The 17,814-nt window shown below is 53.0% G+C and overlaps 2 protein-coding genes across 2 annotated transcripts; one reads left to right on the forward strand and one right to left on the reverse strand.

Annotated features, from left to right (window-relative positions):
- Nucleotides 1-3,982, reverse strand: TRIR (telomerase RNA component interacting RNase). Its single transcript, XM_054250145.2, has 3 exons — nt 3,613-3,982; nt 702-779; nt 1-426 (listed from the first exon to the last, which is right to left on the reverse strand). The coding sequence occupies exons 1-3, from the start codon at nt 3,955-3,957 to the stop codon at nt 319-321; spliced, it is 531 nt and encodes a 176-aa protein (XP_054106120.1). The 5' UTR covers nt 3,958-3,982; the 3' UTR covers nt 1-318.
- A 3,342-nt stretch (nt 3,983-7,324) lies between these two features.
- GET3 (guided entry of tail-anchored proteins factor 3, ATPase) lies at nt 7,325-16,663 on the forward strand. Its single transcript, XM_002761777.7, has 7 exons — nt 7,325-7,494; nt 8,350-8,497; nt 13,983-14,131; nt 14,215-14,365; nt 15,538-15,645; nt 15,737-15,934; nt 16,313-16,663. Exons 1-7 carry the CDS (start codon nt 7,334-7,336, stop codon nt 16,442-16,444), a joined length of 1,047 nt encoding a protein of 348 aa, XP_002761823.1. The 5' UTR covers nt 7,325-7,333; the 3' UTR covers nt 16,445-16,663.
- Nucleotides 16,664-17,814: the final 1,151 nt, after the last annotated feature.

Below are 17,814 nucleotides of genomic sequence, written 5' to 3' on the forward strand. Positions count from 1 at the left end.
TCCGGCACTAAGTCAAGTTCTTTACTTCCCAGAAGTGATGGCTAAGGGGAGGAAGGAGGGTGAGAAGAGGAAGAGAAAGCCAGAGAGAATGAGGAGGTGGGAGGAGGGGGGACAGTAAACCACTGTTCTATGAAGTCTCATGAGACAAGTGCTCAAGGTAAAAAAAGAGTCCTGGAGAATCGTCCACGGCTGCGGGAAGCATCTCGGTTTCCTTCTGCTTTTAAGTCCTCTCGGGGAAGGCTGCCGCCGCTGCCACTGCATTAAATAGTTATGTACATCGCAGAGAGTCCCAGGCCATGGGCAGGCGGGGGAGGGGCGTCATTTCACCAGGGGCCGAGTTTTATCATCGTCACCGCACTGGTGGGCTTTGTACTTTTTCACTTCTGCCATGTACTTGGCCCATGCGTCACCTTTACTTGTTAATACCTGTGGGAAGGGGATGAAGTTGGGAGGGGGGTGCCAGGAACCAGGGTCAGGACTGTCCTGAGACAGCTGACCCCATTCCCAGTGTCACCCAGAAAGCTCTGGGTTTGAGCTAAAGATCATACAGTCAAGTTATCTGGGGACCTGTTGACAGCCCTCCTACCCTGCCAGGAACACTCAACAAAGGCTTGGATTCCAGACAGGGAGGGAGAAGGCTGCACGAAAAGGCTGGAAGGGAAAGGTAATCTGGGTGGCCCCGCTACACCCAGCCTGCTCACCTCATCCTCCGTCTTCTGCTTCTTGGCTACTATTCCCGTCTTGAGGGCTAGTTTGTTCCCGCCTCTGCGTTTGCCCACCTGGGTGAAGGGACAGAAGACTGCAACGGTTACAGGAGCCGGGACCGCCTGTCGCGGCGCTGAGGCCCACTACACCTTCCTAGCCCGGCCTGGTGGCCCGTCCTGACGCCGCGCCCAGCTCCGCCAGCCGGCCGACCTGCGCAGCAATCAGAGAGGAGCACATGCGACTCAGCGCCTGCCCTGGGCCGGCAGTGCCCTCCCAGGGAATGAGAAGAATGCCCACCTCAGTGGAGACCAGATCTGTCCTCACTTTCCATGCCAAGGACCCACCCTCCCTAGCAGGGACCACAAAAGGTGGGAACAACTCCCTTTATCGAGCACGTTCTGTATGCTAAGCCCAGTGCTAAGTGCTGTGGATGTATCATCTCCTTTCACTTTCCCAGCTTCCCTAAGATGAAGTTACAACCACCTTCTTTTTGGCCGGGCGCAGTGGCTCACGCCTGTAATCCCAGCACTTTGGGAGACTGAGTCAGGTGGATGACCTGAGGTCAAGAGTTCGAGACCAGCCTGGCCAACATAGGTGAATCTCCATCTCTACTAAAAATACAAAAAAATTAGCTAAGCGTGGTGGTGAGCGCCTGTAATCCCAGCTACTGGGGCTGAGGCAAGAGGATTGCTTGAGCCTGGGGGGTGGAGCCTGCCGTGAGCCAAGTTTGCGTCACTGCACTCCAGCCTGGGAAATGAGAGCAAGATGCCATCTCAAAAAAAAAAAAAAGGAGAGGTCATGCTAACAACAAACATTGGAGCTGATTCAGTGTCAGGTGGGTCAAAGCCTCTCGACAGCATACTCATCCATCAAGCACCACTGCCTTCCCTGTGTCTAACCTGGCATGGCCTACTTGAGGGTGCAACCAAAATGGCCCCTCAATGAACAAACGAAAAAGATGCAACAACTACTGCTACTCCCATTCACGAAGGGATACGCAGCCTCCACTCTCAGGTGTCACAGCAACCGCAGTCCTGACACTTTTCCTTCTTTACCCTTTCCTCAAAGGAAGTCTTCCCCTAGCCTTACATCCTGCATCCCACCTTCTCCCACTGATTGAGAGCTTCCTGTGTTCCAGGGGCTGCAACAGGCTTCACAGCCAGGCATTAAGTAACCTGTGCTGCTGGGACTATTTCTTTTTCAGACAGTCTCACTCTAACCCCCAGGCTAGAGTGCAGTGGTATAAGAGATCTTGGCTCACTGCAACCTCTGCCTCCTGGGTTCAAGTGATTCTCCTGCCTCAGCCTCCCAAGTAGCTGGAATTACAGGTACGTACCATCATGCCTGGCTAATTTCTGTATTTTCAGTAGAGACAGGGTTTCACCATGTTGGCCATGCTGGTCTCCAACCCCTGAGATCAGGTGATCCACCTGTCTTAGCCTCCCAAAGTGCTGGGATTACAGGCCTGCTATTTCACACCAATTTTTTTTTTTTTGAGATAGTCTCTTATTCTGTCATCCAGGCTAGAGTGCCTTGGTGCAATTATGGCTCACTGAAGCCTGTATCTCCTGGGCTCAAGCGATCCTCCTGCCTCGGCCTATGAGGTGCTAACAATGGAGCTGTTTCACTTTCGTTGGGGCTCCAAGCACGTGTAGCACCATGCCCAGCTAACTTTTTAATTTTTTTCTAGAGATGCATTTTTGCCATATTGTTCAGGCTGGTCTTGAACTCCTGGGCCCAAGCAATCCACCCATCTCGAACTCCCAAAATGTTGGGATTACAGGTATGAGCCACTGTACCCAATCCACACCCATTTTTAACAAATGAAGAAACTGAGGTTTGCAGAGGTTAGATCACTTGCCCAAAGTCACATGCTGGATCCAGAAATAGAGCCCCTAGTCTGTTACTCTCAAGTCAACACTTTTTCCTCCACACTCAGGGACTTGATCTTAACACCAGAGACATGGCAAGCTCAGAGCCAAAAATCAATATATGCCCTATTTATTTAGCCCAGAGTTTCTCAACCTGGCACTCATAACATTTTGAGCTGAATTATTCTTTGTTTGGGGGTGGGAGGGCGCTGCCCCACACAAGGTAGGAAGTTGAGCAGCATCCCTGGCCTCTACCCATAGATGTCACTAGCACCCCCTCCAGCAGTTCTGACAACCAAAAATGTCTCTAGACTTTGCCAAATGTGGGGGTGGAGGGAATTGCCCCAATTGAGAACCACTAGTTTAGCCCTTCCTGGAAGACAGGCTCTGCGCTAACCACTTTTCCAGGATCACCTCATAAAACCCTCACCACCACATCAAGAGATGCGACGATGTCTATTTTTGCAACTAGGGAAATGAGGGTAGGCAGCCCAGAGGCTCCAGGAAAGCAGCGCTCTTCTCTGCAAGCTCACCACTGCATACCCAGCACCTAGCACAATGCCTAGCACAAGGAAAATTGCCCAATAAATGGAGATTGGTGGAATGAGATTCAAGGAAGTCAAGCAATTGTCCTAGGTAAGTAATTGTCCTTACACGGTTAGCGGTCTCAGTCTAATGCATATTGCTCAGAGTCCAGACTTGAATTTGCCCCCTTTTCTCACAATCAGTGGTGGTCCCATGACCCGAGGTCCAGGTACCACTCAAGCAAGAAGGAATCCTGACATCCACGTTTCCTCATTCTCCACAGTGCTGAATCCAATACAACTCGGCTCCCACTCCCCACCAGCAGGCTCCTGGCGCCCCCACACCCGCTCCCAGCCCCCCTCTTGTCGGGAATCCAAGTTCCACATCCTCAGAGGGTGACCCCGACGCCCCCCCCCGAAAGTGAACCTCGGTCCCGATCCCCCTTCACGGGCCCCGACTCCCGCTTTCAGGACAGGCCCTGGCGCCCGCCCCCACCCCCACGGCTCCTTACGAAGCTAAGTGTGGGGCCCGGACCGCCCTTCCTCTTCGGATCCCCGGGGCCCGAGGCGGCGGCCGACTGGTCCGGTCGCTGAGGACCCGGGGGCGGCTCCTCCTGCCGCTGCCGCTGCTCCTCCTCCATCTTCCGCTTGAACAGCTCCAGGAAGCTGCCGTCGTTGGCGAACAAGTTCACGCCGCCCGACACCGGGCTCGAACCCGCGCCCGACACCTCCTCGTCGCCGCTCTCGGGCGACGTCCCCGATCCCGACTCAGCCCAACGGCTTCCACCACCGCCACCGCCCGCGGGGCCCGGCGCCTCCCGGCCTGGAGGCTCCGCCCGTCTCCCTCGGGCAGCCATTTTGTCGCCAGGTGCCGCGCAAAGCACTCCGGGAAAGCCGCTCCGGCCCCGCGCTTGGCGCCCGACTCTTCTCGTCCCGAACAATGCATGATGGGAAGAGGGGTCCGGCCCTCGAGAGTCCGCAGTTGAGGCGGGGAGGGGGCGGGGCGATGAGAGGACCGACCCAAAGAGGCGGGGCTGGGGGAGGGGCCCCGCCTCACGGGTTTTTTTGTTTCTTTGTTTTTTTTTTTTTTTGAGACGGAGTTTTCGCTCTTGCTGCCCAGGCTAGAGTGCAATGGCGCGATATCGGCTCACCGCAGCCTCCACCTCCCGGGTTCAAGCGATTCTCCTGCCTCAGCCTCCCGAGTAGCTGGGATTACAGGCACGCGCCACCACGCGGGCTACTTTTTGTACTCTTAGTAGAGACGGGGTTTCGCCATGTTGGCCAGGCTGGTCTCGAACGCCCGACCTCAGGTGATTCACCAGCCTCGGCCTCCCAAAGTGCTAGGATAGCCGTGAGCCACCACGCCCAGTGGCGGGAGGCCGAGGCAGGAGAATCGCTTGAATACTGGAGGTGAATGTTGCGGTGAGCCGAGATTGCACCATTGCATTCCAGCCTGGGCAACAAGAGCAAAACACCGTCTCAAAAAAAAAACAAAAGAAAAATAGAAAATTAGAGACGGGCGTCTGGCTATACTGCCCAAGCTAGGTCTCGAACTCCTGGCCTCAAGTGATCCTCCCGCCTTGCCCTCCCCTCCCTAAGTATTGGGATTACAGACATTAGCCATTCGGCCCAGTCTGGCGAGGTTTTGTTGTTTGTTTTTTGGAGACAGAGTCACACTCTCACCCAGGCTGGAGTGCAGAGGCGGGATGGTGGCTCACTGCAGCCTCGACCTCCCAGAGCTGAGGTGATCCTCCCACCTCACCCTCCCTAGTAGCTGAGAAAACAGGCATGCGCCACTATTCCTGGCCAATTTTTGTGTGTGGAGATGGGGTTTTGTCATGTTCCCCAGGCTGCTCTCGAACTCCTAGGCTCCAGCAATCCTCTCACCTCAGCCTCTCAAAATGCTAGGATTCCAGGCGTGAGCCACCGAGCCCTGCCTCGCGGGTTTTCAAAATTCAGCAGTACTCGAGCTGGTGTTCCCCAGACAGGGGCTCCCCTAGAATGAGACTGTTGTCTGAGACTGAGGCTGTAGCTTGCTCTCTGGAGTGTAGTTTTACTCGGGGCTAGGAGCAGATTCGCTTTGCAGGGTTAGAATCCCTGTCTGACACCAATAATAATCTCTGTGAGGGGAAGCACCTCATTTGGGGCTGTGTGCTCAGCTGACACCTAGGAACTTGAGTCCCCAACTAGGAATAGAGAGTATTTCTAGCCTGGGCCCCCCACGTAGAAATTGGGGTATCTCTGGGTTGGATACCCATCTCTGGGATAAAGCTTACATTTAATGAGGACATAGCTTGCTCTGTGGAGCTGAGGTCCCTGAGAATCAGCTTTTTTTTTTTGAAACGGAGTCTCACTCTTTCGCCCAGGCTGGAGTACCGTGGTGCCATCTCGGCTCACAGCAACCTCCGCCCCTCACCGGGTTCAAGCGATTCTACTGCCTAAGCCAACCGAGTAGCTGGGATTACAGGCTCGCACCACCAGGCCGGGCTAATTTATTTTTAGTACAGACGGTATTTCACCATGTTGGACAGGCTGGTCCAGAACTCTTGACCTCAGGTGATCCACCACCTCGGCCTCCCAAAGTGCTGGGATTACAGGCATGAGCCCCCGCGCCCGGCCGGATTCTACATACATGTTAACCAGTTTATTTTATGACCTGTAGTATTCAGATGAAGTCGGGGTTATCTCTAGGCCCTAGTCTCTGTCTAAAGTTAAGAGTATTGGCCGGGCGCGGTGGCTCATGCCTGTGAACCCAGCACTTTCGGAGGCCGAGGAGGGCAGATCACGAGGTGAGGAGATCCATCGTGGCCACGGTGAAACCCCGTCTCTACTAAAATACTAAAAATTAGCCGGGTGTGGTGACGCGCGCCCGTAGTCCCAGCTACTCAGGAGGCAGAGGCAGGGGAATCGCTTGAACCCGGGAGACGGAGGTTGCAGTGAGCCGACATCGCGCCACTGCACTCCAGTCTGGCGACAGAGCAAGACTCGGTCTCCAAAAAAAAAAAAAACAAAAAAAAAAAAAAAAAAAAAAAACACTCACTTTGGGAGGCCGATGCTGGTGGATCACGAGGTCAGGATATCGAGACCATCCTGGTCAACTTGGTGAAACCCCGTCTCTACTAAAAATACAAAAAATTAGCTGGGCATGGTGGCGCGTGCCAGCTTCTCAGGAGGCTGAGGCAGGAGAATTGCCTGAACCCAGGAGGCGGAGGTTGTGGTGAGCCGAGATCGCGCCATTGCACTCCAGCCTGGGTAACAAGAGCAAAACTCCGTCTAAAGAAAAAAAAAACCTTTAGAGATGCTTCTGTATTTACCCCTATTTGATAGATGAAGAACTTGAAGCGCAGAAAGGCTAAGTGACTTACCCAAGATCACACAGCGAAAAAAAAAAAAAGTATTATGGGGTGAGATCTTCATCAGGGGCCTGGAACCCAGCTTGTGTTCCTGCTCCAGGACAGAAGTTCGAACGTGAATTATGGTATACTGGAGTCTTCTCTTGAACAGGAGAAATGCAAGGAAGCTTTTAGGAATTAGGGTCCCTTCTGCGAAACTGAGCGCAATTGCAGGCATGGAGCCTGCTCAGCATGGGAGATGAGGGAGTAATGGTTAAGAATGCGGACTTGCACACTCTAAGCCACTATCAGCCCCAGGGATTCATCTCCAGCCGAGTCAACTCTTCTATGATTGGATTGTGGGAGGAACCAAGTGGCTAACAACCAATTGAATAACAGAAGGGGCGGAACCAAAGGGGAGGTTCGGATTCAACGTGAAGAATAGAGGGAAAATGATGGACATAAAATTGAACCTATGGAGTCAGGCCAAGGCGGACCTGGACTCTAACTTCTCCGAAAGGGCAAGGACTGGGTGTTTGGCTGGTTGCTAAGGAGAGGTTGGCGCTACCGGAACGTGAGAGTGATTGGTGAAAGTAAGAAAAGATCTAGCCAATGAAAAGAGCGCCGCAAGATTTATGGCCCAATCAGTGAAGAGGAGTACCCTGGACCGTACTGATGTGCTCATTTGGTAAGGGGAGTCCTTGGAGAAATACAGACCAGAGGTTAACAAAGTGAACCCTGGAAGCAAAGAATAGTGAAAACATAATTTATATTTCTCCTGAAAGGCAAGTCATGAGGAAATTAATTCATGCTTATAGCCTCGATGGGAATGTGCTAGAGGATTTCCCCTGTAGGTGCTTCGCATGGTGTGCTCCGCTTGATCACGTGAGCCAGTTCCAAAATGGCGGCAGGGGTGGCCGGGTGGGGGGTTGAGGCAGAGGAGTTCGAAGACGCGCCTGATGTGGAGCCGCTGGAGCCTACACTTAGCAACATCATCGAGCAGCGCAGCCTGAAGTGGATCTTCGTCGGGGGCAAGGGTGGAGTGGGCAAGACCACCTGCAGGTACGGAGCCTGCTGCGGGAGCCAGGAGCCGGGTAGGGTATGCCACTGGGCGTAGGGGAGGCCAAGTACCGGCTTTTCCACCACGAGCGGGGCAAGGCGGGTGGCGGGGGTCTTTGGTTTCACACTCTAGAAGTTACCTGGAGCAAATGGGAGATAACTCCTCAATGCAGGCCTAGCACCCTCTGAGTTGGACCATCACTGTTGGGGCTCAAGTGCTGAACCACAGTGAACTCAGTGCTCGAGGGACGGGGGAGCACTTAGATATCCCCATCATCTGGACCGTACCTGAGTGAAATCAAAGTTGTGGGTAGGGATTGGACCAAACAATCAATCCTAGTTCGGTGAACCTTGCTGTTTTACGCCCAAGGCGAGAGTGAGGGCGGAAAGGGAGGGAGAGGGCACATGATCAGAGTGTCCCAGGTAGCTGCAGGCAGGAAGTGTCCGTGGGGCAGATTATCCTGGACAAGTGGACTGAACCATCCTGTGCTTAGCAAGGAATGGAAGGGACCCCCCCCCCCTCCAGCTTATTAAGGAAGGTGGCACAGAGTCACGCTATGCTGGCTGGACAGCGGGGCCATACCACTGTGTGCCCAGCAAAGAAGAAGCGGGCACAAGGCCAGATGGACTCAGTCAGCTGAACCTTAACTCTCTAGTCCAGATTGAGGGTTCAGTAGATAAATCAGAGAGGGGTCCTTTTTAGGGATTGAGGCTTAATCCCACGGTAACCCATACTCTTCTCTCAAGGCCCCTGTTGATCCGGGTCACCTGCTTTAAGGAACCTGTCACTCCCCTTGCAGACCCAGGGAACAGAGCCCAACCCCTCATCCCCCATCTTTTGACTTTTCCGTTACCCAGCTGCAGCCTGGCAGTCCAGCTGTCCAAGGGACGTGAGAGTGTTCTGATCATCTCCACAGACCCAGCTCATAACATCTCAGATGCTTTTGACCAGAAGTTCTCAAAGGTGCCTACCAAGGTCAAAGGCTATGACAACCTCTTTGCTATGGTGAGTGGAGCAGGGCTTAGCTCCCACTTCTGGGAAAGACCCTTCCAGCCTTTCTTGTGCACACACATCAGCAGCCACCATGTCCTATCCATTCTGTATCCTGTATCTCTCCTGTTTCACCCCTTCCTCAACATACTCACAAGGGAACGAATGAGGAATTGCGGAGCAGGAAGGACACCAGAGTGCCTGAAGCTTAGAGAGCCAGGGTAGGGGAAGGAGAAGTTGGAAAGACCAATCAGAGCCACATGGTGTGGGACCTTACAGTGCACGGTAAGCAGTTGGGCGTTGACTCCAGGTTTAATGGGAAGTTGTTTGTTTTAAGCAGGGCAGTGTCATGGCCAAATTCATGTTTGAAAAGTACCCTCTGACAGCTAAGTGGAGATTCAGTTGTCAAGGAAAGTAATGAGGTTGGGGCTGTAACCAGTTGAGAGATGACAGCATCCTGGACTGTGGTGGGACAGAATGTTGGGGGAGAAGCAGTCAGATTTGGGAATTCATTTACTTATTTTTTTTAGACAGTCAAGACTCCTCTGTTGCCCAAGCTGGAGTGCAGTGGTGCAACCTCAGCTCATTGCAACCCCTGCCTCCCAGGTTCGAGCAATTCTTCTGCCTCAGCCTCCCCAGTAGCTGCCATTACAGGCATGTGCCACCATGCCCTGTTAATTTTGTATTTTTCATAGAGACAGGGTTTCACCGTGTTGGCCAGACTGGTCTCCAACTCCTGACCTCAAGTGATCTGACTGCCTTGGCTTCCCACAGTGCTGGGGTTGCAGGAATGAGCCGCATCGCACCAGGGACTTATTTAACAGAAGTAAATTAGTGAGATTACTTGGTCGGAATGGGTGAGAAAAATAAATGAACTAGTTACATGTTTTTATTTTCTGAGCAGCTAGGATGCGGAAAACTAGTAAAGGAGTAGGTTTAGAAGGGACAAGTCAAGAATGTCATTTAGTCCGCAGCGAATCTGAGGTGCCCACTGAAAATCCAAGTGGAAACATCATGACAGTAGCTTGTTTACGTGAGTCTGGAGCTCAGAGGAGATTGTTACTGATTTGGAAGTCACTGACCCAAAGGTAGCATTTAAAGCTGTGTGAAGGCTGGACCTGGTGGCTCACACCTGTAATCCCAGCACTTTGAGAGGCCAAGGTGGGCAGATCACTTGAGGTCAGGAGTTCAAGACCAGCCTGGCCAACGTGAAACCCTGTCTCTACTAAAAATACAACAAAATTAGGCAGGCCTGGTGATGCATGCCTGTAATCCCAGCTACTCGAAAGGCTGAGGCAGGAAAATCACTTGAACCTGGGAGGCAGAGGTTGCAGTGAGCCGAGATCGTGCTATTGCACTCCAGCCTAGGCAACAGAACGAGACTCTGTCTCAAAAATTAAAAAAAGACACAGAGTCTTTTGACATTAAAAAAAAGACACAGCCATGTTGCCCAGGGTGGTCTCGAATTCTTGGGCTGGAGAAGTAATCCTCCTGCCTCAGCCTCAAGTGTAAGGTACTGCATCCAGCCTCAGACAGCTTTTCTTTTCTTTTTTTTTTGAGATTGAGTCAGTGCACTGTAAGCAGTTGGGCATTGACTCCAGGTTTAATGGGAAGTTGTTTTAATCAGGGCAATGTCATAGCCTACCAAACTGCTGGGATTACAGGCGTGAGCCACCGCACCCAGCCTATTATTTATTAATTTTTTTTTTTGAGACAGACTCTTACTCTGTCGCCCAGGCTGGAGTACAGTGGCTGAGTCTCTATTCATTACAACCTCCACTTCCCGAGTTCAAGTGATTCTCCTGCTTCAGCCTCTCGAGTAGCTGTGATTACTACCACCATGCCTGACTCATTTTTGTATTTTTAGTAGAGATGGTGTTTTGCCACCTTGGTCAAACCGATCTCAAACTCCTGACCTCAAGTGATCCACCTGTTTGGCCTCCCAAAGTGCTGGGATTACAAATATAAGCCACTGTGCCTGGCCTGCAAAACCCTGTCATTACAAAACAATTTCAAAAAATTAGGTGAGTGTGGCCAGGTGCAGTGGCTCACGTCTGTAATCCCAGGCCACTGTGCCTGGCCATAAACACTTCTTAAGGTAGCAGGGGGAACCAGAATTATCCAGTTCATCAAGTGCCCATTGGAAATTTGTGTTCAGAAAAGGGGAGCAAGGGCCAGGCACAGTGGCTCACACCTGTAATCCCTTTGGGAGGCCAAGGCAGGTGGATCAAAAGGTCAGGAGATTAAGATCAGCCTGGCCAAGATGGTTAAACCCTGTCTCTACTAGAAATACAAAAATTAGGCTGGGTGTGGTGGATCACAAAGTCAGGAGTTTGAGAACTTGCCAACAGAGTGAAACCCTGTCTCTACTAAAATCACAAAAAATTAGCCAGGCATGGTGGCAGGCACCTGTAATCCCAACCACTCAGGAGGCTGAGGCAGGAGAATCACTTGAACCTGGGAGGTGGAGGTTAAGCCAAGATCGTGCCACTGCACTCCAGACAGGGCAACAGTGTCAGGCTTCGTCTCACAAAAGAAAAAAAAAAAACAGCCGGGCACGGTGGCGGGCGCCTGTAGTCCCAGCTACTTGGGAGGCTGAGGTAGGAAGATTGCTTGAGCCCAGGAGTTCTGGACTGTAGTGCGCTATGCTGACTGGGTGTCCACACTGTTTGGCATCAGTATGGTGACCTCTTGGGAGCGGGGGACCACCAGGTTGCCTAAGGAGGGGTGAACCAGCCCAGGTTGGAAATGGAGCAGGTCAAAACTCCTGTGCTGATCAGTAGTGGGATCGCGCCTGTGAACTGCACTCCAGCCTAGGCAACATAGCAAGACCCCATCTCTAAAAGAAGAAATACAAAAATTAGCCAGGCGTGGTGGGCACTTGTAATCCCAGTTACTCGGGAGGCTGAGACAGAGAATTGCTTGAACCCGGGAGGCAGAGGTTGTAGGGAGTCTACATTGTGCCACTGCACCCCAGCTGCACAACTGAGTGAGACTCCATCTCAAGAAAAAAAAACAAGGACGGAAAAAAAAAGTAAGATGGGAATAGTCTTTAAGAGAGTGTTCAGGCCCTCGAGTGCAGTGATGAAAGAGCTGGAAAGCCACACCTGTAATTTAGTGCTTGGGGAGACTGAGACAGGAGGATCACTTGAGGCCAGGAGTTCAAGGCCTCATTGCCAGCCTGGGCAACAAAGAGAGACCCTTTATGTACAAAATACAAACAAACAAAATTAGCTGGACGTGGTGGTATATGCCTGTAGTCCCAATTAGTTGGGAGGTTGAGGCAGGAGGATCACTTGAGCCTAGAAGTTTGAGGCTTCGATGAGCTATGAATGAGACACTATCTCTTTTTTTTTTGAGACAGAGTCTCACTCTGTCTCCCAGGCTGGAGTGCAGTAGTATGATCTCCGCTTACTGCAACCTCCACATCTCGGGTATAAGCGACTCTCCTGACTCAGCCTCCCAAGGAGCTGGGACTACAGGCGGGTGTCACCACACTCAGCTAATTTTTTTGTATATTTAGTAGAGACAGGGTTTCACTTGTTAGCCAGGATGGTCTCGATCTCCTGACCTTGTGATCCACTCACCTTGGCCTCCCAAAGTGCTGGGATTACAGGTGTGAGCCACCATGCTAGGCCTGAATTTTTTTTTTGTAGAGATGGGGTTTTACCATAGTGGCCAGGCTGGTCTTGAACTCCTGACCTTAAGTGATCTGCCCGCCTTGGCCTCCTAATGTGCTGGGATTACCAGTGTGAGCCACCTCGCCCCGCCAAGTTGCTATCTCTTAAAGAAAAACAAAACAAAACTGGAAGCAACCAGGGTGGGGAATTTTGCCAATAGCAGGGAGAAAGGGAGTGTTTGCAGAGGTAACCTATGGAGGCTGGGCTGGACACGGGTGCCAGTCAAGAGGGGCACTGACAGCTTACAAGGGGCCAGGTGAGGGGATAAAGTGGTCCAAGAGGCTTAGAATAACTGAGGCATGAGAGGAGGTTAAGGTTAGAGAGTGGGTACTAGGACGTGGTGAGGAGTGGGCAAGCTCCCCAACAGGAAATGACCCCTGAGGCCAGCGAGTTGGGTGCTTCCCCATGGGAAATCACCAGCAAGTGGTGACACAAGAAGGATAAAGAGGGAGGCATTGAGTCTGAGACTGGCCAGGGACCTCAGGCATGGCCATCCCTTCATGGTTTCTACATACATGTTTGTTTTTTGTTTGATTTTCCTTGCGGTTTTTTGAGACAGATTCTCGCTTTGTCACCCAGGTTGGAGTGCAGTGGCACAATCTCAGCTCACTGCAACCTCCCTCCCCACAGGTTCAAGTGATTCTCCTGCCTTAGCCTCTCAAGTAGCTGGGATTGCAGGTGCCTGCCACCGTGCCCAGCTAAGTTTTTGTATTTTTAGTAGAGACTGGGTTTCGCTATGTTGGCCAGGCTGGTCTCACACTCCCGACATCGGGTGATCTGCCCACTTTGGCCTCCCAAGGCTCTGTGTCCACAGGGAATACAGGTGTGACCCACCCTGCCTGGCCACATGTTTCTTTTGTTTTGTTTGTTTTGTTTTTGAGACAGAGTCTTACTCTATCTCCCAGGCTAGAGTGCAGTGGTGTGATCTTGACTCACTGCAACCTCTGCCTCCCAGGTTCAAGCGATTTTTCTGCCTCAACCTCTGGAGCAGCTGGGATTATAGATGCCCACCATTATGCTTGGTTAATTTTTGTACTTTTAGTAGATGCGGGTTTTCACCACGTTGGCCAGGCTGGTCTAGAACTCCCAACCTCAGGTGGTCTGCCGTCCTCGGCCTCCCAAAGTGCTGAGATTACAGGCGTGAGCCACTGTGACCAGCTGGATTCTACATAGCTGTTGACCCATGTGCCAGAAACTGTTCATGCTGAGTGCTGGGGACAGAGCTAGCTGGTAAAACCTCTGCCCTCGAGGGGCAGACATTTCTGTTGTAGAGACATACAATAAACATAAGGGAACTATGTGGGATATGAGGAAGGGCTAATTATTATTATTATTTTTTTTTTTGAGATGGGTCTTACTATATTTCCCAGGCTGGTGTCCAACTCCTGGGCTCAAGTGATTCTCCCATCTCAGTCTCCTGAGTAGCTGGAACTACAGGCGTGAGCCATCCTGCCTAGCTCCTAGGGGCTAAACCTAAGGAGAAAGGAAGGCCGGCAGGGGGTGACAGAGAAGCTGTGCTTTTATTTAGGGTGGTCAGGGGATCTCTGGGTGGAGGAAAGAGTGATCTGGAAGAGGTCTAGTCATGGGAGTCTCTGTGGTTGCAGGCGGGGAGTAGCAGTGTTAATGGCCCGAAGTGGGTTTCAGCTTCCCTTTGAGGGCCCTGGGCACAGCTTGCAATTTTCCCCTTGTTTTTGACCCTTTGTGCAACTGTACAGAGTCAGCCACAGGCTCCCTCTGACCCTGTGCCTGGCTAGGAAGCAGCCCCCCCGCCCCCCACCAAGCAGTAGCAGCGACCTGAGTCTCATCCCCTTGGCCCCCAGGAGATTGACCCCAGCCTGGGCGTGGCAGAGCTGCCTGACGAGTTCTTCGAGGAAGACAACATGCTGAGCATGGGCAAGAAGATGATGCAGGAGGCCATGAGTGCATTTCCCGGCATTGATGAGGCCATGAGCTATGCCGAGGTCATGAGGTCAGGCCCAGCCAGTGGGGGTGGGGGCTGCTTGGGGAAGGGGAAGAGTGGACAGAGAGGGCCTGACCCCTGTCTCCCCTCAGGCTGGTGAAGGGCATGAACTTCTCCGTGGTGGTGTTTGACACGGCACCCACGGGCCACACACTGAGGCTGCTCAACTTCCCCACCATCGTGGAGCGGGGCCTGGGCCGGCTTATGCAGATCAAGAACCAGATCAGCCCGTTTATCTCACAGGCAGGCTTCGAGGGGCCCCCACCTGCAGCATGCAGGCAGCTGAGAGTGGGAATGGGAGTGGGCCTGGTCCCTCAGACCCTCAGATGTGTGCTAATAATTCCCTTTCCTTACCACCCCATCTACTTTTCCTTGGAGGGGATGGGAGGGAGCTGTCTTTCCTCCCCGACAGGCAGGACTCAGTGTCCCTGCCCCTGCCCACTAAATGCCCTAGACAAGAGCTGGAAAGCATATTCCAGACCCAGGTGACCTGCCTTTCTCTGCACTCACTGTGTGACCCAACTGCTGTGTGACCTCAAGCAAATCACTTCACCTCTCTGGGCCTCACCTTCCTTATCTTGCAAATGGAGATCATGAGAGTGCCCCATGGGTTATTTTTTGAGACAGAGTCTTGCTCTGTCACCCAGGTTGGAGTGCAGTGGTGTGATCTTGGTTCACTGCAACCTTCACCTCCTGGGTTCAAGCGATTCTCGTGCCTCAGCCTCCCAAGTAGCTGGGACTACAGACGTGTACCACCATGTCCAGCTAATTTTAGTATTTTTTGTAGAGACAGGGATTTGCCATGTTGCCCAGGCTGGTCTTAAACTCCTAGCCTCAAGCATACACCTCCCAAAGTGCTGGGATTACAGGTGTGGGGCACTGCGCCCAGCCCCCATGGTTTATTATGATGACAACCCAAAGCCTCACCGTTCAGCACTCCACCAGCACCACACCCCATGGTGTATGTGCATGTGTGCGTATGTGCTTGTCCCCTGTGGGGACCTGTGCCTCAGGTGGTAACACTGAGCACTTTCTTTGTGCCAGCCACTATTCTGAGCACATCATATGCATCAGCTCATCTGGCACAACAGGTCTTGGAGGTAAAGTTTAGAGATTGGGAAACTGAGGCTCCAGGAGGTCAAGCCCCTTAGCCATGGTTCCCCAGAAATGGCAAAGCTGAGGCCAGGCAAGGTGGCTCATTCCTGTAATCCCAACACTTTGGGAGGCCAAGGCAGGTGGATCACCTGAGGTCAGGAGTTTGAGACTAGCCTGGCCAAAATGGTGAAACCCTGTCTACTAAAAGTACAAAAATTAGCTGGGTGTGGTGGCATACCCCCAGGTGTTTAGCAAACCCCAACCCAGGGGATCGAATGAGCCCCAGGTAAGCTCTGAGCCCTTCCACATCCTCCCTGCAGATGTGCAACATGCTGGGCCTGGGGGACATGAACGCAGACCAACTGGCCTCCAAGCTGGAGGAGACGCTGCCTGTCATCCGCTCTGTCAGCGAACAGTTCAAGGACCCTGTGAGTTGTGGTCTGACAGGCGGTGAGAGGCCCAGGGGGCTGAGGACAGCACCAGAACCCGCCCCTCACTGTCCTCTCTTGTGCCCTGCAGGAGCAGACAACTTTCATCTGTGTATGCATTGCTGAGTTCCTGTCCCTGTATGAGACAGAGAGGCTGATCCAGGAGCTGGCCAAATGCAAGATCGACACACACAATATCATTGTCAACCAGCTCGTCTTTCCCGACCCTGAGAAGCCCTGCAAGATGTGTGAGGCCCGCCACAAGATCCAAGCCAAGTATCTGGACCAGGTGTGCCCACCCACCCAGCACTGGGGCTCCGCAGAGGCACCTCTGCCCCTTTATTCTCTGACCTTTTGCTCTGCCTTCTGGCCCTCTGCCCTGGCCTCCTGCCCTTTTCCCCCACATTTCAGATCCTTCGCCATTATTCCAGCCATAGTAAACTGTGGCTGTCCTGGCCTAGGTCCTGTGACCCTGAAGAACAGGGGGTCTAGCCCAGTGATCTCTGACCATACTGACCCAACTCCCACTTATGACACCTTCAGCTCTTGCCCTGGATTCTCTCCCTGACCCCGGAAGCCTCCTAGCTCAACCCCTTCTGTTGATCCACACTCTGTCTCTGCTTTCCTGCCCCTGACCACTGCCTTCTACCCTCTGCCCTGGCTGCAGATGGAGGACCTGTATGAAGACTTCCACATCGTGAAGCTGCCGCTGTTACCCCACGAGGTGCGGGGGGCAGACAAGGTCAACACCTTCTCAGCCCTCCTCCTGGAGCCCTACAAGCCCCCCAGTGCCCAGTAGCACTGCTGCCAGCCCCAACTGTTGCCATTTCACACTCACCCTCCACCTTCCCCACTCCCTCGGGGCAGAGTTTGCACAAAGTCCCCCCCTTAGTACAGGGGGAGCCACTTGGGCAGGAGGCAGGGAGGGGTCCATTCCCCCTGGTGGGGCTAGTGGGGGATTGTAGTTGCCCCCTACCTCTCCCACCTCTTGCTCTTCAATAAAATGATCTTAAACTGCTGTATTTGTTGGCATTGGGAGGTGAGGGTAAGCACCTTAATGTACAGTTACACAGGTTGTGCACATCTAGAGGGGCCCATTCACAACAGAGACCTAATAGAGATGCATGTTTATTGTGACAACTTGGGAAGGAGGGTGTCTTGGGTGAGGGATAGCTTTGTCTCCTCAGTGAGTTAAGGTATCCCTAGGTGTCCCTGCTGGGGCTGTGAACCCTGGAATGGAAGATGGGCATCTGCCCACTTCCTTGGAGGCTCAGAGTGTGGGAACTGGGAGGCCCCTTGGCCAGCCCCAGGCTGGCAGGGAGCGGATTAGGCCGGCAGTGGGCCCGCCGCTGCCTGCTGTTTGGTTTGGGAATTAGTGGGCGCCCTGGGCAGAGGCTGGGCCTGCCAGACTGGGGATTAACAGTCTCCACCCCCCAATTCCTGCCCCCATGGGATGGCATCAGCCCCTCCCAACAAGGCTGCAGCAAGGGGGCTGGTTTGTGGGCAGGGTGACAGTGGGCTCTGGCTGGAGGGGCTCCTGAAGTCCCATCCTGACTCCTGAGCAGTTTCACAGGCTGTGGGCACACAGGCCTGGAAGGTACCTAGTGGGCCCCCTTATCCCCTGCCTGTAGCTCCTCCCTCTGCCACTGCTTTCTGCTGCTATTGTTGTCCCCACTTGGGAGACTCAGGATGGGGCATGACCTTGAGAGTTTACAAGTTCCAAGCCAGAGCTGGCTAGGGGGACAGAAAGGGGGTCCTGAGGACACGCGAATCAGAAAGTGGTGTTCAGGCCGGGCGCGGTGGCTCACACCTATAATTCCAGCACTTTGGGAGGCCAAGGCTGGTGGATCACTTGAGGCCAGGAGTTTGAGAGCAGCCTGGCCAACATGGTGAAACCTCATCTCTACTTAAAATAGAAAAATTAGCCGGCATGGCGGCGGGGCTTGGGAGGCTGAGGCAGGAGAGTTTCCTGAACCCTGTTGGCAAAGGTTGCAGTGAGCCAAGACAGAGTAACATCCTGTGTCAAAAAAAAAAAAAAAAAATGGTTAAACCGTGCCTATCCAGAGTCTGGGTGTGTTAGGGTGTGTGTGTAAGGGGAACCCCACCAGGGGCCTAGACTTGTCCCCCCAACTCCCTAGGGTGTGCACAAGCAGGTGTGGGCCTGTTGGG

Source organism: Callithrix jacchus, chromosome 22 (genome assembly GCF_049354715.1).
Source record: "Callithrix jacchus isolate 240 chromosome 22, calJac240_pri, whole genome shotgun sequence".
Lineage (NCBI taxonomy): Eukaryota > Metazoa > Chordata > Mammalia > Primates > Cebidae > Callithrix > Callithrix jacchus.

Coding starts and splice junctions, on each gene's coding strand:
- GET3 (XM_002761777.7), top strand. CDS start 7,334: ATGGCGGCAGGGGTGGCCGGGTGGGGGGTTGAGGCAGAGGAGTTCGAA. Junction 7,495..8,349: donor GTGGGCAAGACCACCTGCAG/GTACGGAGCCTG, acceptor TCCGTTACCCAG/CTGCAGCCTGGCAGTCCAGC. Junction 8,498..13,982: donor ATGACAACCTCTTTGCTATG/GTGAGTGGAGCA, acceptor CTTGGCCCCCAG/GAGATTGACCCCAGCCTGGG.
- TRIR (XM_054250145.2), bottom strand. CDS start 3,957: ATGGCTGCCCGAGGGAGACGGGCGGAGCCTCCAGGCCGGGAGGCGCCG. Junction 780..3,612: donor CGGGCCCCACACTTAGCTTC/GTAAGGAGCCGT, acceptor CCCTTCACCCAG/GTGGGCAAACGCAGAGGCGG. Junction 427..701: donor AGCAGAAGACGGAGGATGAG/GTGAGCAGGCTG, acceptor CCCTTCCCACAG/GTATTAACAAGTAAAGGTGA.